Genomic DNA, 19529 nt, shown 5'->3' with positions numbered 1-19529 from the left:
CAACTCATTTACATTTAAAAAAATGAACTTGTCTTACTCTGCTATAATTTTTTTGCAGCTTTGTGTTTGATTTAATTATTTAATTTCAAGAATTTTTAAAAACATGCAAGTATGCATTTTAATGGATTTTAATCATGCCTCTCTCTCTCTGCTACACTTCCGACATTCCAACGGTTTGTCAGCTGCTCTACCAGAGAAAACAAAACGCTGGACTTGTTTTATGCAAATGTCAAGGATTCATACATCGCTAAAGCAAGACCCCCTCTTGGCAAATCAGATCACAATCTTGTGTTTCTCTGCTCAAAATATAAACCCCTTGTTCAGAGGCAACCTGCAATAAAGAGAACAGTGAGAAAATGGTCAACGGAAGCTGAAGAAGCCCTGTGGGGTTGTTTTGACGCTACAGACTGGGATGCACTGTGCCAGCCACATGGAGAGTACATCAATGCTATGACTGAGTGTGTGACCGACTATATAAACTTCTGTGTAAACACCACCATCCCCACCAGAACAGTGAGATGCTTCCCCAATAACAAACCCTGGATCACCACAGACCTGAAGGAACTGCTAAACCAGAAAAAAAGAGCCTTCAGGGAGAGAGACAGGGAATTATTGAGGAGTACACAGAAGCAACTAAAAGTCAAGATAAGAAACAGCAAGGAGGTGTACAAGAAGAAGCTGGAGAGCAAACTCCAACAGAACAATATCAGAGAGGTGTGGTCAGGGATGAAACAGATCACATGCTTCAAGCAGAAGGAGGATCAGAAGGATGGAAGCCTGGACAGAGCCAATGAACTGAACACATTCTTCAATAGGTTCAGTTCAGGAACAAGCTCAACATCCTCCTCTCTTGCCCACAGCCAAACATACATACCACCCTCCATTGACCCAAGGCTGTCCTGTCACACCTCAAATACTGTATCTACCACCTCAGTCATGGACCCTTCTTCTACATGTTGGTCTTCAACCAAATCAGAAGATGCTGATACCTCCTTTGCCTCCCCCACTCTGCGTCTCCAGAAGTCAGGTGAGGAAGCAGCTGGAGAGACTGAACCGGAATAAGGCTGCAGGTCCAGATGGTGTCAGTCCCAGAGTCCTGAAGGTCTGTGCAGAGCAGCTCTGTGGGGTTCTGCAGCATCTCTTCAACCTTAGCCTGACCCAGGAGAAGGTTCCAGTGTTGTGGAAAACATCCTGTCTTGTTCCAGTGCGTGGACTTGGAGTTGAAGATGCCATCATACACCTGCTTCAACAAACTCACTGTCATCTAAGGCAGACAGCACTGTGAGAGTCATGTTCTTTGATTTCTCCAGAGCATTTAACACAATCCAGCCTGATTTGCTTTGTCAGAAACTCCAGAAGACTCAGGTGGAGGCCTCAACAATCGTCTGGATCAAAGACTACCTGACAAACAGACCACAGTTTGTGAGACTGAAGGGTTGTGTGTCTAACCAGGTGGTCATTAGCTCAGGAGCACCACAGGGGACTGTACTCTCACCATTCATTTTCACTCTGTACACCTCAGATGTCCAGTACAAAACAGACTCCAGTCATCTGCAGAAATATTCTGATGACTCTGCAGTAGTCGGGTGTATCAGAGATGGACAAGAAGCTGAGTACAGGGAACTGGTGGTCCGCTTTGTGGCATGGTGTGGAAACAATCATCTCATCTTGAATGTGAACAAAACAAAGGAGATGACTGTAGATTTCAGGAGAATCAGGAACAGATCCAACCCTATTTCCATCATGGGAGAAGAAGTGGAGGTGGTGGAGAAGTATAAATACCTTGGAGTTCACAACAGACTGGACTGGAAATGCAACAGTGAAGCCGTTTACAAGAAGGGACAGAGCAGACTGTACTTGTTGAGGAAGCTGAAGTCCTTCAGCGTTTGCAGCAAGATGCTGCATATCTTCTATAAGTCTGTTGTAGAGAGCACTATCTCTTCTGCCATCATCTGCTGGGGGAGCAGCACCAGAGCAAGTGACTTAAAAAAGATCAACAAGCCAATAAAGAAGGCTGGCTCAGTTCTGGGGACTCCTCTAGAACCTTTGGAGATGATTGTTTAAAGAAGGATTCTTCATAAATGAAGAATATTATAGACAACCCTCAGCATCCTCTTCATCAGACTGTCATACAACAACAAAGTGTCTTCAGTCAGAGGCTTCTTCAAATCCGTTGTAGGACAGACCGCTACAAGAGATCCTTCCTGCCCACAGCCATCAGCATCTATAACAACTCTTTAATGAAACCAGGATGATGAGTTACAACAACATTTAATTTCCCTCTGGGATTAATAAAGTGTTTTTGAATTGAATTGAATTGAATTTAATTTAATTTAATTGTATAACAAGGATGTTAAAACTTTTAAGTATAGCTGTTTAAGAATACAATTTCACTGATTTCTCTTCTATCAGTCAATTTGTTTGTATTTAAAACTATTTCTTTATGTAATCAAACCAAAATGTGTCAAGTTTTCTGCAAACATTTTTCTGAGATATCATTTTGTTTTTACTGAAATTCAAATAAAAGTATGTCATATTGTGTAAATTAGTATATTATTCATAGATTTAGCTAAAGATGATGATGATAATGATAATAATAATAATAATAAATAACCATAATCATAATCATAATAATACCTTAGATCCTTATGACAAGATGATCTAAACCTAAATCCTGCATTGTGCAAACCATCCTTGTTGTCATAGTTTAAAATCATAATATTATTGACTCGAGTCTGACTTGAGTCCAAGTCATTTGACTCGAGTCCACACCACTGGTGCAAAATAAGATTTAAAACGATATTTTTTGACGTTTTAATGTTTAGATTTGCGTTAAAACGAGACATCTTCTAGCGCTTTTGGTATCAAAAAATACCAAATGAACTTTGTGATCTACCTTTGAATCACACTGATTAAGATTCTCAGTCATCCAGGGCATGGCAAATCAAAAAAAAAAAGGTTGAAAACAAAACAACTGGACTTTATTTGCACTGAAGAAGTTTCGCTTCTCATTCTAGGATCTTTCTCATTTCAAAGAAACAAGGAGAGTGGGATTAAAGTTATAAAGCAGAGGTGTTCTGTAAACTTGCATAATGCAGATTGACACATGCAGATTAACCTCTCACTCTTCCCAATAGAGGATTGTTAGGGTCTTTGATAGTCAGACCCTAACGACCCTCTACTGTATAGATGGAGAGTTTGAAAATATTATAACTCAACATTGAACAAAATGGTCTCAAATAAGAACGAACGAGAAAAAATTGAGAGCGTAGAACGAGCCTGACAGACTGAATTCAGGGAATAATTTTGAAAAATATGCGTCCTACGTCATGACGCACCGTCAGCTGTTGACGGACGAAGGCTCTCAGGTTTCGACCTACGGCGGATCTGAATGCACTCTTCGAGTCTCTTCGCTGTCATTGCGGCCGCTCTGAAACTCACATGGTGTTCGGGGACCTCTCGGTAACGCAACATGAGTGCTTTGTGTCGCCTGCTTCGGAGAGGACTGCTGAGCGGTCGGCCATCATGCTGTTTCCCCCCCGGTCAGCTGGTTGTGTGTGGGGGCGCAGCTCTCCCGGTTCGGACTGCCAGCTCGTCCAGGTACCCTTGTAGCTTGTTGGCTAACAGGTGCACCTCCACCTGCCCGAGCTGTACAGTGCATTTGTTAATGGAAATGACAGCTCGGTGTTTTTATTGCCTAACCTCCATCATTTACCGCTGTGTTGTTTATCGTCAGCTTTAACAGATAAACGACATTGAGACCTCTGAAGAGCAAACATTTAATCCGAATCTGACCTCTGCTGCATTTCCAAAGTGAAGGTTATATCTAAAAACACGTCGTGTTTCATTTTATGCGACTAGAAATCTAAATAAAATCCTTATTTCTCAGTGAATTGCGAGTACTGCGTGTTAACCTACATGTAACGCCATGTTAGCATCTTAGCTACAATCACGCAGAATGTGAAGTATTTACAGAAGAATGAGGGAAAGATTAATTTCCAATGAGCTGCACTGTGTTCTTTGTTTTAGTTTTTATCACACGAAGAGGCAAAAGTTGTGCTAATCTTGTTTTGAATCCCGTTATCTATATTTGTAAAATGTTTGGCCTTTTCAGATGTGATCATTTGTCAGACCACAGTGGCGTTTTAAATTATGAACATTTAGTATTTATCTGTTTGCTGTTTTTATTGTTTTGTTCTGGGGCATCTAATAAAAGATGTAAACTAAGACGCATCACAAAGTTGAATATATTTATTATTCTGACATTTTTATGAATGACCAACCTGCTTTGTATGAACCTTATCAATAATTATACAAATGCACTGAGACTTTTAGATGTGTAATATTCCTCTCATTTACATTTTATAGACTGCATCAACATTTAAAAGAGACAAATAATACTGAGGTACAAGAGTAATGGAATAACCTAAAATCATAATGGATTTATTTGCACCTGAACTGGCTAATAATGTTTAAGCTAAAACATACAAAATTACTGATATATTATGTTTTATATGCAAATACATATTTGATTGTTATTAATAAGGGAAAGTGAGACTAGCATAATATGAAATATGTCCAAGTTGCACAATGAAACCCACACGAATATCTACAAAATTAGTATATAAAGTGTGCATATGTTTAATTAGAGCTAAATATAACCATTAACATATTTAATTCTTTGTTCATCATTAAAGATTAGACCTAATAAATTATTATATTTAAGAATAACTGTGCTCCACCAGCAGTTGGGAGCAAAGTCCTTTTCTCTGTAAAATCTTCAGTGTTGATTAATATTAAATTACATCTGCTTTTTGTGTATTGTATCGTCTTTTTGTAAGGCTTTTTGTCTCCATCGCTTAAAAAAAGACTTTCTGGAAATGTATTTTCTTTTCAAATTGTAGTTTTATGAATCAATGTGATTTTTTTTTTTTTTTTTGCAGTCCTGTCAACTTGACATATGACGTTTTCGATGGGAAAGGAGAGAGCACTCCCCTGGTGTTTCTACACGGCCTTTTTGGCAGTAAATCTAACTTCCACTCAATAGCCAAGTCCTTGGTGCAGCGCACAGGCCGAAAGGTAAAGCAGCGATGAAGACTTCACACCCGTCTGATGTTACACCTGCAACAATTCGTCTTTATGCGTTTAGATTTGTTCGCAGCAGTGTGACAGTAACTCCTACTAAAGCAGGCTGGGGATTGAATGTGTGGGCAGCATTTTTTATTTGCTTGTCATCTGATACAGCGTCTTAGCTGAGAGCGCTGCTGTAATGAGCTCTGATAGATAATATGTCAGAAACTCGCCACCTTGTTTTATAACACGGGTAATGGTCTGCACAGCACCGCCTCCTGATTTAAAAAAGAAAAAACAAAAAAGTTAATGAAAAGCTTAGTTTCTACTCTGTTGCCTCATGTTACCTATTCCAAGTTTCTTAACTGTCCTTTGTCCAGTCAGGTGTTGACTGTAGATGCCCGTAACCATGGCAACAGCCCTCACACCCCTGAGCTGACCTATGAGGCCATGTCCAGCGATTTGAAACACCTCCTCGGCCAGCTGCATATAGAGAAGTGCGTCCTCATCGGCCATAGCATGGGGGGTAAAACCGCCATGACAACCGCTCTGACACAGGTGAGCAGCTGCAAAAGGTCAGCTTGAATATTTTATGACGGCACACTTAAGTAGATGCATTTATGTCTTCATACACTACTGCCCTCTCAGAGCCCCAGAACCCTCCACTGATCTTCATACAAAACTAAGAATTAGATCAGGAAATGTCTTGGCACAAACACATTTTTGGGTATTGTGTTGTTTCAATCAGAGCATATGTGATTTAACAGTAATGACTTCATGTGCAGCGGCACGGTGGTGCAGTAGATAGAGCTGCCGTCTCTCAGCGAGAAGGTCGAGGGGCTATTCTGGATGGAGTTTGTATGTTCTCTCCGTGCATGCGTGGGTTTTCTCCAGATACTCCGATTTCCTCTCACAGACCAAAAACATGCATGTTAGGCTGATTGGTAACTCTAAATTGTCCCTAGGTGTGAGTGAGAGAGTGAATGGTTGTTTGTCTCTGTCTCTGTGTGGTGGACTTGTGACCAGTCCAGGGTGTCCCCTGCCTCTTGCTAGATATAAGCACCATTGAGCCCCATGACCCAGAAAGGAAGAAGCGGGTAAAGAAGATGGACGGACGGATTTCATGTGCTTTAGCTATGAAGCTAAAATGTTATGGCATGGGAGCTGCTGAGTCATTCCCAGTACACACTAAGAGCACTAACAAATCAGACAAGATTTGTGTTTAAAACTTTGGCATGCAAAGCTGTGGGCAATATGCATTACTTGAAGAAACGCAAGATTTTAATTTTATAATATATGTAGTCCTGTCGTGATGAACAATAAATCAATTAATTGCATGATAAATGAAAATTATCGACCTCATTTTCATTTATTAGCTTTATCGTTTCTTCGTGTCTTTCTCTTTCTGAAGACACTGGATGACAAAAAGCTCAACTCCGGTGCTCTTCACTGACCCCTCCCTTTCTCTTTTCTCTTTAAAATTCATTTTAATGATCCAAAATAGCGTTTTTGTATCGTTAAAAGCAGCTAAGTTGAGATGCTAATCTACGAGCTAAGCTAATAGGCCGACCTCAAGAAAAAACCTCCGTCTTGTCGAAGCTCCAAAACTCACGGTTGAAACCCGTGCCTTTGTGTAAAAAGTTGTTTTTCTCTGCAAAAAGAAGCTGAGAACTTGTTTACTGATTTTTTTATTAAAAGCTTTGTGTGAAAAATGCTATGCTAAAGAGCTCAAACCACACCGAGTGTCCGCCATTTTCAGAACTGAAGAGACAGCCCATATCACGTCAAGGGGCCTCCCTCCCATTTTTCTTAGAGACGCACTGCTCGCTCCCTCACTATTCATCCTTTGGTTCAAACGTCATGCTGCCATCCAGTGGTTGAACAAAGGTACTACACACAAAACAAATTAACAAACATTTCTTCATAAATTTGACAATTACTAATTATTGTCAAATTTCAAACAATATTATTGTTTATCGCAATGATTTCTGAGACAATTAATCGCCCAGCAAAATTTGTTTTGTGACAGGCCTAATGATATGATAGTTTTTATTTCACTGAGTTATTAGTTTATTAAGATAAATATTATATACGTAATAAGTAAACAAGTCACCTAGGGCCTCATGTACTACTGAAACATGGTGTATGCTTGAATCAAGAAAACGGCATATGCACAAATAAATCCAGCTGTATGAAGCCGTGCGGACGCATGAGTCCCAGCACACTTCCTTTGTACATCCTAATCAGCGTGGAATTGACATGACGCGAATGGTAGGATCACTCTGCCCACGCAGAATTGTAATCCAGGGTGAGCTAACCTCCGACAAACGAGACGGCTGTAATGGCGGGAGGTATTTATTGAGGCAGTTTTCGAGTTCAAGTTCTTTTATTGTCATTCGCCTCACATGTGGTACATGAGGTGGAATGAAATTGTGTACTCAAGTTCCTAGTTACAGTAGTTCCTCGTTTGTCATGGGGGATCTGTACCCTGAAGCCCCGCAATAAGTGAAAAACCACAAAGTAGGAATAGTAGTACAAATAGATAAAGTTTATTGTAGTATTAATAAATAAATAAATATATATTAAAAAAATATATATTTATATATATTATATAAAGGTGTTTTAAAACCTTCCCACACACTTGCAATATTCTAAACAATGTTTCTAAACACACTAAAAGAGCACAGAATGTCATGATTTCAGCTTCCTGCCATGGCTGCACTCTCGGCCACGCCCACTCCTCCGCTGCAGAACACAGGTCGACAGAGGATGGAGAAGCTTCTCCTGCAGTGTGGGCAGACATTGCAACATATATCTACATACAAAACACACAAAACAAGTCTAGACTCGGCTCAGGTCCACTGGTACAGTCCCAGTCGGTCTGCCAGCTCCCTCTGGAATGCCCCTCTTGCTAGGAACCCCAGTATGGTCTGCAGCTGTATGTGCACTGGCAGCACACGGCTCCTCGCTGTGTTGCACTCCAAGACCAGCTGCAGCTCCAAACACACTTCCAGAAGGATTGCCCTTAGAAGTTTAAAACGGCTGATGAACAAGTCATCAATGTTGGCCAGAAAATCCTCCGTCTCTAAATTCATTCAACCTTTATTTATACAGGTCAATCCCATTGAGCTCCAGGGACTCATTTACAAGAGAAACCTGATAACATACAATCCACACACTCTGCCTATTGTGCCATTTGCTATATCCTCTAATAAAGCTAAAGCATTGTTAAAGGTATTTTCTGCACCACTTTGTGCATGCTTTTATATCTAATCATGTCATTTCATACACGTGGATGTATTAATTGTTCATCATGGGTGTGTACAGTAGTTTTCACATCAATGGGCGGCTGCGGTTGAGTGATTAGAACATTCGTCCTTCAATGCGAGAGTTGGGGGTTCGATTGCCGAAGTGTCCCTGGGCAAGACACTGAACCCCTCCATTGTGTGTCCTATTGGTGTTTGAATGTGATCTAAAGCTCTGATTAGTCTCTTTAGAATGATTTGTTCCATTAGCTTTGTATAGTTATAGTAGAGTGCTGTGTGAATGGGTAAATGAGGCACAGATTGTTGTATAAAGTGCTTTGAGTATCTCGATAAGATGGAAAGGCACAATAAGTACAGTCCATTTACCATTTACCATCATTAACAGTTTCCAAATATCACCTCTAAGTGTCGCCAATGGACCAATAACCATAGAAACATGTATGGCAGCCATGAAGTTGGCGTGGGGCTGCGCACATTTCCACGGTCATTTCATTGACACATCTGAAGCTTTTCGTTAAAAAGGGCATACGCCACGTTTCTGTGCGCGTGCACCCTTTGTACATGAGGCCCCTGGCATGTTTACATCTAACCTTCTGACAATAAAACTTTAGACACCGACTAAATGTTAGGCAGGCATTGTCGTTGCAAAGGATTTTGACATTTTATGTGTTTGGTTTTTTTACGTTAATCTCTCTGTTTTCATTTGAAATCCCGAACATTAGAACTTTCGACATATTCAAGTTGTAATTCCCTTTTTCCACATTTTTGTTTCCCCAAATTTTAAAAGGTAAAACTGCATAGCTGAGTTTGAAGGTCCAAATCATTTTAAAATGTTAACTTGAATAGGTTTTTGTAAGCAGCTAAAGTAACCAAACTGGTGTGCATTTTCTATTTTCTTAAACATTTCCGCAGCATCATCTTTTTCTTTCATATTTCATGTTAAATCTGTCTTGTCTGTTTGTAGCCGAGTTTAGTGGAGGGCTTAGTGGTTGTGGACATCAGTCCTGCTCAGTCCACCACACGCACCAACTTCCGCTACTACATCCAGGCCATGCAGGAGATGAAGATCTCCACCGACATCCCTCGTTCCACTGCTAAGCGGATGGCTGAGGATCAGCTGCGCCCCCTGGTGAAGGTCAGGACCGCCCTTTGATTTAATGCAGTTTGTTTAATATGAAGTGTGGAGATGTTAACGCTGCTCCGCCCTACCGCAGGAGCACTCTGTGCGTCAGTTCCTGCTGACGAACCTGGTGGAGCAGAACGGCCACTACAGCTGGAGGGTCAACCTGGAGTCCATCGCAGCACACCTTGATGAAATCACGAGTTTCCCCCACTTTGACACCGTCTATAATGGGCCGACGCTGTTCTTGGGTGGAGCCAGCTCTGCTTATATTAGGTTAGAAACGCAACAACGCATTTATTGTTCTGTTGAAAAGCTAAGTGCGATACAGGTACATCAGCGTTAAGCATGTTTGCTTCATTTTATTTGCAACACTTAAACAGATTGGGTCGCCTTTCATCTATTGTACAATCATCACATGAGGGAGTGCATGAACATAATTATTTGCATAAAAGAACAAAGTAAAGGTTTTATTAAAGCTCAGATTTATCTTTTTAATTACATAATTAGTTCATTTTTTATTGTAATGATCAAAATTAGAGCTTTATAATGTTGGATATCACCCTAGTCTATTTTAATATGGCTCCTGCATCACGACCGAAAGATTTGTTTGCTAAATGAGTCGTTTGGTTTTTATATACAATACATCATTATGACAGCTGGAGACTACAGTAGCTCGGTGATCAGTGTGGGTCTTGTAATCCTGGGGTTGTGAGTTCAAGCCCAGGCTGCGTCAGAAAGTGCATCCGATGTAAAACACTTGTCAAATCTTTCATGCAGGTTTGTTCGCTGTGGCAACTCCTGAAGAAGGGAGCCACCTAAAGAAAACTAACATCGTCATGTCCGTTCTGACTGAGCAGTCCTAAAAACTCTTAGATGCCTTAAATCAATATACTGGTTTTTATTTTATTTATTTTTTACTAAATGTGGCTTCTCCTCCCAGCAGAGAGAGCAGAGCTTAAAAAAGAGCAAAGTGAACAGACGTCTGCACAAAGGTCCACCTCTAACACAGAAGCAGAACTACTTTTTAAAAGCGGCAATAAAAATGTGCTGTATTGCAGTAAATGGCATATTTTAATTTGTTAATTTAATATTTGTGAATATTTTTAAAAACATTTTGTCTTTCATCAGACATATTTATAAATTTAGTATAAACGATTCAATAAACATGGCAAATGATGGAGACAAAAAAGAAAGAAGTCTTTATTTGTGTGAATGTTTATGAAGCATTCACACTATTGTGATCCATGTTTCTTCCGAACGTTTTTTTGGCCCGTTTCTCGTCCCTCAGTTTTCAAATTATTTCAACAAATCGTATATCAAAATGTTCAGCTCTTTCAGGAGAAGGATGAAGAAGGGTGCTGTGACTTTTGGTATAGGTGCAACTTTAGCTTTTTGAAATATTTAGCCTTTTTGGTAATTTTTTTCTCATCGAAAATGAACTGAGCTCATTTTACATCCTTCAAATCTTTAGATCTGTTTACATTTCACTGCTCCTTTCACATTTTGTTCTGGTTCAGCTTATTTCAGCTTGTGCAAATTTAAACTTTTTTTAGCTACCGTACTTTCAGCTAATTTCAGCTGAGGTTTTTTTTTAGCTGTTTTGTGCTTCTTTCAGGTTTATTCTGCTAACTACAACATTTTTGTGCTTATTCCAACTTCTTGCTGCTAATTTCAGCTTGTTATGCTCCTTTCAGCTTATTTTTCCTAGTTTCAGCTTTTTCTGTGTTTTCAGCTACTTTTTAGCCGTTTTTGTGCTAATTTGAGCATTTTCTGCATATTCCACATTTTTTGTACTCAAACTTTTTTCAGCATAAAGCATCAAAAATTTGCACTCCACTTATGATAATTTAAGCTTCTTTCTGCTTTTTTTAGCTATCTTTCAGCCATTTTTTTTTTTTTACTAATTTCATGTTGGGGTTTTTTCAGATAATTTCTAATTTTTGTGCTCATTTCAGCTTCATTCAGCCTAAACATGTTCTTTCTACTTTCTTCTGCTATTTTAAGCTTGTTCTACATGGTCAGCTACCTTTTTAGCATTTTCTAGATAATTTCGTCTGTTTTTAGATAAATTAAGTTTTTCACAGTAATTTCTGCTACTTTCAGCCTAATTTTGCAAGTTTCAGCTTTTTCTGCTATTTCAGCAACTATTTAGCTGTTTTGTGCTAATTTGAGCTTTTTCAGCTAATTCCTCATTATTTAACTCATTTCAGCTCTTTCCGCTTCCTTCTGGTAGTTTAAGCTTCTTTCTACCTTTCAGCAACTTTTCAGCCATTTTTTGTTCATTTCAGCCTTTTTTTTAGCTACCGGTAATTTCTTAAGTTTTTTTTAGCCAATTTCTGCACATTTAAACCTAATTCAGCAAATGTGTTGTTTCAGCTTTCTTCTGCTAATTTAGGCCTGTTCAGCTACATTTGAGCATATTTTTTTTAGCTAATGTCAGCTGTTTCTCAGCAAGTTCTTCTTTAATAAGCATTCACACTGCATTTTTGCAGGAAATGCAACTTCTCTAGTTAGGATGTAAACCTTTAAGTTAACCTGTATAATTTTATAGTATGATGTAAATACCTGCAGTGTAAATACTCAAAGTACAAATATTAGTAAATCTGCTCCCTTTTTTGCGAAGTGTGAAGATAAAGGTTTACCTGCTTGATCACGGCTACATTTCAGATGTAGGCATTTTGTTTGGCCTGTTTTTATTCTCATACCTCTGTTGGTTTGTATCTGCTCCCGTTTCAGCTCTGACGATTACCCAGAAATCCAGAGGCTGTTCCCCAACGCCGACATCCAGTACATCCCCGACGCCAGCCACTGGATCCACGCAGACAAACCCTTAGATTTCATCAGCTCCATCATCTCCTTCCTTCAGTCTTAGCTGCCTCTAGCCTTCACCCCAAGACTTTCTAACTCTAAGCAGTGTCCCCTCGCTGAAACCGAAGGTGAGAATTCAGCAGCTTCAGCACAACAAGGGGAGAGCTGGGTTATAATCGATGCTAATATTTTCCAACACTGGACTAAATTCACCTCCACCTTTTAACATCAACTCTTAGTATTTACATTATTAGCTTTCATTTAATGTCTCTCTTTGACACATAGTAGTATTAGATTAGTCAGTTTCTAAATGTTTTTGGTTGGCTTTTTTTTTTTTTTTTTTCAAATAGACAGTAGCAAAATAAATATTTACAGTTTAACATATTGGGGCTGTTTTTGGAGGTGAGGTACTAATCCAAAGAAACTGTCATTTGCACTGTCCTGTCTTTATGGTCATACATTTAGGTCAGTTTCAAGGAAAAACGGCTCCAAGTCCAGTCTGGTGTTGGTCAAGTTGTGACAGCACTGCAGTGAAATCAATACTGTATCTAAGAAGCTTTTATTGTGGAAAAATTAAAGAGTATACAGTGAAAGCTGAGTGTGAAGGTCTGCGCAGAGAATGTGTTCCAGCACTGTAGGTTTGACATAGAAAAAACATTTGAGATGACGATAGTAGCTTGTTCAGTATTATTATTTTTATTTCCCTGTGTGTCAGGCATGAAGTTTTACTGGTTATATTTTTATGCCAACCAAGCTGAAACTCTCCAGTGCAGTATTAACATGAACTGTGTCGTGAATACCCCAGGTTACGTTTGATAAATAATACCTTCTCCCAATATTAATTTGTGTGTGGCAACAAGCCGTGATGATGATGATGTTGTGTCTTTGTACTTAGTCCTTTCAGTGTTTGTTAAAACATTTTATCAATTTAACCTCTGTATCTCACTAATCTTTTCAAATAAGGCACAAGGCTGTAAGCTGAATCACAAATATATGCTGCCACTATTAAGAACGTATGTAAATGTAATCGTGTTATCATTTCAGTCGCCATGATGGTTGAAAGTTTGGTCCAATAGTGAAACTGCCAATTGTATAAAAAAAAAAACAAGCAGGGTGTCGTTCATTTGTACGTGCCTCTTTTATCGAGGCCTCCTCCTCCATTTCTAACTTTACGTAACGGCTTTTATTCAACAATATTGCTCAGTAACTTTAGATTGGCAGCTGGGTTGCCAGTTCTGCGTGAGGCACTAAATGTTTGCTACAGTCATTGTTTTATGTTTGATGTGAATAGAGGTTTAAGAATCAGTTGAGCGATGCTTTATTTTCATTGAGGCTCCAGTTAGTGGAGAGCCACCCCTCCACCCTCCTCACAGGGCTCCCCTGTCCTGGGGTACATTACTGTATGTATAGTGGCGGTTATTGGTGACACTTGAACGCAGGTCTTCAGCTCCTGAAGAGTTGCAGCAAAACTCTTGACCAATAAAGAGTTTGTTTTTCTGACTGTAAGCATCTGATCAGGATTGTATCCTCTCACATGGTGAGCATGCCTTTCTCTTTATCAGCTGTTAACTTGCTGTGATTTGTTCGTCCACCATGCGGCCACAGTGATGGCTCTTAGTCTACAAATTGAATATATATAAATTGTAAATGTTCGCAATATGCATAAAGAAGTGGATTATATATTGTTGGAAATATACAATAAAATGGCTAAAATATGTGAAAACGCTGAATGTGTTTTCTGGCAAAATGTTACGAAATGCTCTGAAGTGATTTGTTTAAACGTGTTTTGACAGAATTTACATTTATTTACATTTTACAACAGTCAACATGTGGCCGTAATGCATTTCAATGTTACACAACTTAATATTTACATGGCTCGTTCATCCTAAATTATGTTTTCTTGCACAAAGGTCTTCATATCCTAGATTTAAAGCATGCTTCTTGACAAAATCTTCATAATGTTACGTAAATGTATTAAATACTGTTATTTTTACTGACGTTCAGTTACTTCATTCAAATTGCTTAAAGTAGCAGTGGTGCGTCCAAACCCCCAGTGTACAGTAGAACACAAGTCCCCTGGATAAATAATACATTGATTCTGTTTGTGGGCTGAATCTTGTCCATTCATAACTATCCACCCAAGAGTCCACAATAATGAGCAGGAGTGGCATTTTGTGAGATGTGCATCAGGATGTCTCCTCAGTGTAAACGGATCACGGTTTCAATCGAGAGACACGACCTGGAAGCCGTCGTTGCCGTACTCCGACTCCTGCTCAGCTCCGTCCTGGTCCAGGATGCGACTGCTCTTGCCCTTCTTCAGTTTTAGCTTCCAGGTACCTTTGCTGCTGGTAGGAGAAGCAGCGCTCAGCTGTGAAGGAGACGGCAACGTCCCGTATCCCGTCACGTAGATCTGGTTGGAGTTGGTTACAGGAGGGGTGGGTAAAGGCAGAGGGAAGTTGGCTGGACGTTGGATGGGTGGTTTGTTGTTTCTCCTCAGGAAGCCCATGCGAGAAGACTTCTTCTGGGCCTGCTCGGCCTGCTGCTGAGTCTGCAGCTGCTGCTGGAGGAGCTGCTGGAAGTCTTCCTAAAAATGTAAAAATAACAATTAAAGGCTTAGCATGGTTTGAATGAATATATCCCCTGATGCCTTACACACCTTAGTTTGTGTTGGAGATGACCCTCAGCTACTACCACACTGAATGCTAGCTTAGTTTTTGTAAAGCGGACAAAGTTGTGGTCATTTTCATGTTTGCTGAGGTTTATTAGCTGGGTTGTCCTCGTGAATCAGGTGGATTCAAAAAGTTGTATCCAATAAATGCCTTTGGAGAGTTTCATCAGAGTTCATCCAGCGGTTTACGAGATATTTTGCTAACAAACAAACGAGGACAATTAAGATGAGCGATAATTCTGTTTCATCAGACAGTAGGTAATAAACAGAAAATATGAGTAATTAGATGAAACAAGTGACGATTAATCAGATTTAAGATGAATGAGTTTATTTTTCTTTTTTTTTTTAAACCTTTTTCTACTAGTAAGTTGTTTTTTTTAGTTGACAAAAGTTATCTTTTATGATGCATAAAGTATTGGTAAGCATAAAGTTTGACATTACAGTCAACTTACTAACAGTCTGTGATATTTATGAATCATAATTCAGTTTTTTTTAAAACACCTGTATTCACTGACGTTTCACACAGTGTGATCTGATTTATTATCCCATTGTTCCTCATTGTGTTTTTATGTTTTCATTTTTAATGATTTTAATTACATCTTATTTGTTACTGGATGTGATTTTATTGTTAAAGCACTTTGGTAACAGCTGCTGTTTTAAATGTGCTTTATAAATAAATTTGACTTGACTTAGTGAATCATCGTGTCTGTATCAAGATTCACTGCTGATTTAACAGGGAGTCTAAATTTTAATGTCCAGATACAAGTGTCCAACAAGGTTAATGTTATAAAACTATTTCTAAAAACAATAAAAAATATATAAATTTATCTTCGACACCCGCTTCTTCCTGCTCAGGGTCACAAGGAGGTGGTGTATATGCTTGGAGACGCCCATCTGTCATGTCAGAGTCTTGCACTAAAGTATGTTGTGTGATGGTGTTGTATCCGTTTTAGTCGCAGCTTAAAATTACGACATGTGCATCATACGATACTGTACGTTCCAAACAAAGGTTAAAAAGCTGAAGACGTTTTGTTTTCCATCCAGGAAACTTGGATCAATTCAACAATGTCTGGAGTGTGTGGACTTCAAAGCTTTTATAGAATGAATACATCCTCAAGGATGGGAGGCGACACGTCTTCAGCTTCAGAACAGAAGTCCAGTTGTTTTTGTTTTTAGCCTTTTATTTATTCATTCATTCATTCATTCATTCATTCATTCAATTAAAAGAAAAAGAAACATGATCATGACCTGGATGACTGACAGTCTTCCCCACAATACTGTAAGTTGTCACACTCGTATAATTCTCAGCTACTATCACATAACATCTTGTCTCAACATTTATGTGACTGAGGTAGAGCTGTTTTTGAGTAGACCGCTGTCGATTAGCTTAGGCCGACATTTTCATTTGGACTGACTCTTAAACTAAACCAGCTGAGAGCTTCATCTGTCCAGTGGGTCGTGAGAAATTTGTCACGGAGACGCATATAAACAAACAAACATGGCTGTCTGCCTTCTCCATTTGGTGGTGAGCAACTAAAAATGTGCCAGCTTTACTCCGTGTGTTTTGTCTACCAGGGTGCACGGAGCCGAATGTAAACCGAAGCAAAAACATTTATACCCAGAGGCAGGACACGAACGCCTGCATTCACTGCATGTCATTAAATTAATGTAGGCTCGTTTTAAAGGTGTGTCTTTGATGTCTGAACACATTCTGTGTCACAACTTGTTTTATAAAATAACTCTGCCTCTTCACACTCTTCTGGCTGAGTTCCACACGATTCACTGAGAAGGACACCCTGGTTTGAAATCGGCTTTAGGTGTGTGTGTATTTGTTTGGAGAGCACACCCTCGGTCTCTGTTAAACATTAAACCTGTCTTCGGCTTACCTTCCAGGACTCGAGCTCCAGAGAAAGCTCAAGACGTTTCTGCGCAGCTTCCAGCAGCTGGTTGTTCAGCATCATCATCTCAGTCTTGCTGCGTAGGACCTCGTCCTCCATCGCCTTCTTCCTGCGCAGCAAAATCAGAAACAGCTAGAGAAATTGCATTTCCAGCGAAAATGCATTGTGAATGCTTATTGCTGAAAATTAGCTGAAATTAGCTAAAACATGCTGAAATGTTGCTGAAATGGAAGAACAAGCCCAAGTTAGCAGAAGAAAGCAGAAAACATGCTTGCCTAAATAGGATTAAAGAAACAGAAATAAGCACAAAAAAGTGGAAATTATCTGAAAAAAGCAAAAAAATTGCAACAAAAAAACTGCTAAAAAGTAGCTAAAAAGGCAGAAAGAAGCTTCAATTATCAGAAGTGAAGATAGCACTTATTTATTTTTGCTGAATTAGGCTGAAAAAAGTTGAAAGGAAGGCAAAATGTGGAATTAGCTGAAAAAGCTAAAATTAGCATAAAACAGCTAAATAGTAGCTGAAATAACTTAAATTAGCAAGAATAAGCTAAAAGAGCATAATAAGCTGAAATTAGGATAATCAATCAACCTTTATTTATACAGGTAAATCCCATTGAGCCTCGAGGACTCATTTACAAGAGAGACCTGATTTCAACAAAGAAAGAAAGAAATAAAGAAGTTAATTAGGCTGAAAGTAGCAGAAATTACAACAAAAAAACTTGAATTTATCAGAAAACAGCTGAAATTAGCTAAAAAATGCTAAAATGGTAGATGAAAATGTAGAACAAGTTTACATTTTCAGATGAAAGCAGAAAGAAAACATTTGCCCGATTAGGCCTAAATAAGCACAAAAAAGTGGGAAAATATGAAAAAAAACTGGAAAAAAGAACTGCTGAAGTGACTAAAATAGACATAAAAAGCTTAAATTACTAGAAGGAAGTGGAAAGAGCATACGTTTGCTGTATTTGGCTGAAAAAATTGAAATGAGTGCAAAAATGTGGAATTAGCCAAAAAAAACTAAAATTAGCATAAAACAGCTAAAAAATTGCTGAAATAGCAGAAAAAGATGAAACTTGTATAAATAAGCTGAAATGAGCATAATAAGCTGAAATTAGCAGAAAGAAGATTGAAGAAGCACAACAATGTTGTAATTAGCAGAAATAATCTAAAAGGATCACAAAACAGCTGAAAAAACTGCTGAAAGTAGCTGAAATTGAGTTTACATTTGCACAAGGAAGCTGAAAGAAGCTGAACCAGAACAAAATGTGAAAGGAGCAGTAAAAGGTAGACACAGATCTAAAGATTTGAAGGAGGTAAAATGAGCTCAATTCATTTTCTTTGAGAAAAACTGGCAGAAAAGGCTAAATATTTCAAAAAGCTAAATTTGCATCAATTCCAAAAGTCATAGCAGGATTTTCCTGAAAGAGCTGAACGTTTTGATACATGATTTGTTGAAATAGCACAAAAATTGTGGAACGAGACAGATGCTGAAAATGTACGGGAAAAAAAATGTATCACAATAGTGTGAATGCTTCATAAGCGTTCACACAATGAATCATTCCTCGAAAATAGATATGAGACTTTCAGCTTCCTCCTTTCCCCCCTCCAATAAATCTTGATTTAAGAGGTTTGCTTTAGAAACGTGATGTTGGTGCATCAGCATGTGAACTCACTTCTCTATGGCTTCGTCTCTGTCCCTCAGCGCCTGCTCCAGGATAGCACTGTCCTCTGCGCCATTTTTACCAGATATGGAGTCCTGAAAAAACAAACAAGCAGCAGCAGTTAGACAAAACCGAGTCACTTATTTCTATTCACCTACTTTCACTCTCTTATCGGTCTGTATTCAAATTAGGTGCCTCTGGTTAACCGATTCACAGCAGAAACAAACACCAATACTTTCACCTGGAAACTCGTATAACCAGATAGCTGACCCCCCCCCCACAGTAAAAACATTAATTCATTGTCCAAGGGAACAATGCTTCATCAGGAAGTCTTGCCACAGAAACATTCACATCTGCAATCCAATCTTTGGCAGGAATTTTAAACCTTCAGCTGTGTTGACATGATGGAAACTGGTGCCTTGTTAAAATACATCTATAGTCCTTCATCTTTAATATGTGAAAACAGCTTCAGTCATTTGAAACATTGCTTAATACGATCAGGTTCTCTGTCAAGGACCATGTACTGATAATTACAGCAGTGTCCAAATATAAGATATCTGTTTGTTCCCTAACATTTACAGTACAAGTGCGGATGTGTAACTGTAAATCCAACAAAGTTCAGTCAGATCACCTGGATGGTTTCTTTTGTTTTTGTTGAGACGTTTCGTCCTTCATCCAAAGGACTTCATCAGTCCGAGGAGCCACAACAAACTCAGTCCCACAAGCAGCACACTCATATAGTGGACCAAGCAGTTTGATGGTGATAAAATAGTTTCTGGGGCCCGCCCTCTCCCCCATCGACTGCTCTGAGGCAGCCAAAGTGGTTCAAAACATCAGAGTTCATGCTCAATAATCCAGGTAAAAAAAAAAATCCAACAAAGTTAAGTCAGGTCATCTGGATGGTTTATTTTGTGTTTTTTTTCACACGTTTCGTCCTTCATCCAAAGGACTTCATCAGTCCAAGGAGCCACAAGTAACTGTAACTCTTCATCCAAAGGACTTCATCAGTCCAAGGAGCCACAAGTAACTGTAACT

At 39.0% G+C, this 19529-nt stretch overlaps 2 protein-coding genes across 2 annotated transcripts in view; one reads left to right on the top strand and one right to left on the bottom strand.

Annotated features, from left to right (window-relative positions):
* The first annotated feature begins 3355 nt into the window (after nucleotides 1-3355).
* abhd11 (abhydrolase domain containing 11) lies at nucleotides 3356-12550 on the top strand. Its single transcript, XM_037687349.1, has 6 exons — nucleotides 3356-3600; nucleotides 4944-5079; nucleotides 5455-5628; nucleotides 9301-9471; nucleotides 9551-9732; nucleotides 12196-12550. The coding sequence occupies exons 1-6, from the start codon at nucleotides 3473-3475 to the stop codon at nucleotides 12329-12331; spliced, it is 927 nt and encodes a 308-aa protein (XP_037543277.1). The 5' UTR covers nucleotides 3356-3472; the 3' UTR covers nucleotides 12332-12550.
* A 1552-nt stretch (nucleotides 12551-14102) lies between these two features.
* Nucleotides 14103-19529, bottom strand: part of bicdl2l (bicaudal-D-related protein 2-like) — a 7234-nt gene continuing 1807 nt past the window's right edge. The window contains exons 4-6 of the mRNA XM_037687347.1: nucleotides 18507-18589; nucleotides 16822-16942; nucleotides 14103-14851 (exon numbers count right to left, since the gene is read on the bottom strand). Coding sequence (XP_037543275.1) covers nucleotides 14489-14851; nucleotides 16822-16942; nucleotides 18507-18589 — 567 coding nt within the window. The 3' untranslated portion in view covers nucleotides 14103-14488. The remainder of the gene's footprint in view (nucleotides 14852-16821; nucleotides 16943-18506; nucleotides 18590-19529) is intronic.

This window comes from Nematolebias whitei, chromosome 14, assembly GCF_014905685.2.
Source record: "Nematolebias whitei isolate Nwh7 chromosome 14, NemWhi1, whole genome shotgun sequence".
Taxonomy (NCBI): domain Eukaryota; kingdom Metazoa; phylum Chordata; class Actinopteri; order Cyprinodontiformes; family Rivulidae; genus Nematolebias; species Nematolebias whitei.
The sequence above is the reverse complement of the archived record's forward strand: the minus strand, read 5'-3'. Positions and strand labels throughout refer to the sequence as shown.

Excerpts from the sequence above, each read along its gene's own strand:
- abhd11 (XM_037687349.1), top strand. The coding sequence starts at position 3,473 with ATGAGTGCTTTGTGTCGCCTGCTTCGGAGAGGACTGCTGAGCGGTCGG. Across the intron at positions 3,601-4,943 it reads CGGACTGCCAGCTCGTCCAG|TCCTGTCAACTTGACATATG; the intron begins GTACCCTTGTAG and ends TTTTTTTTGCAG. Across the intron at positions 9,733-12,195 it reads GCCAGCTCTGCTTATATTAG|CTCTGACGATTACCCAGAAA; the intron begins GTTAGAAACGCA and ends CTCCCGTTTCAG.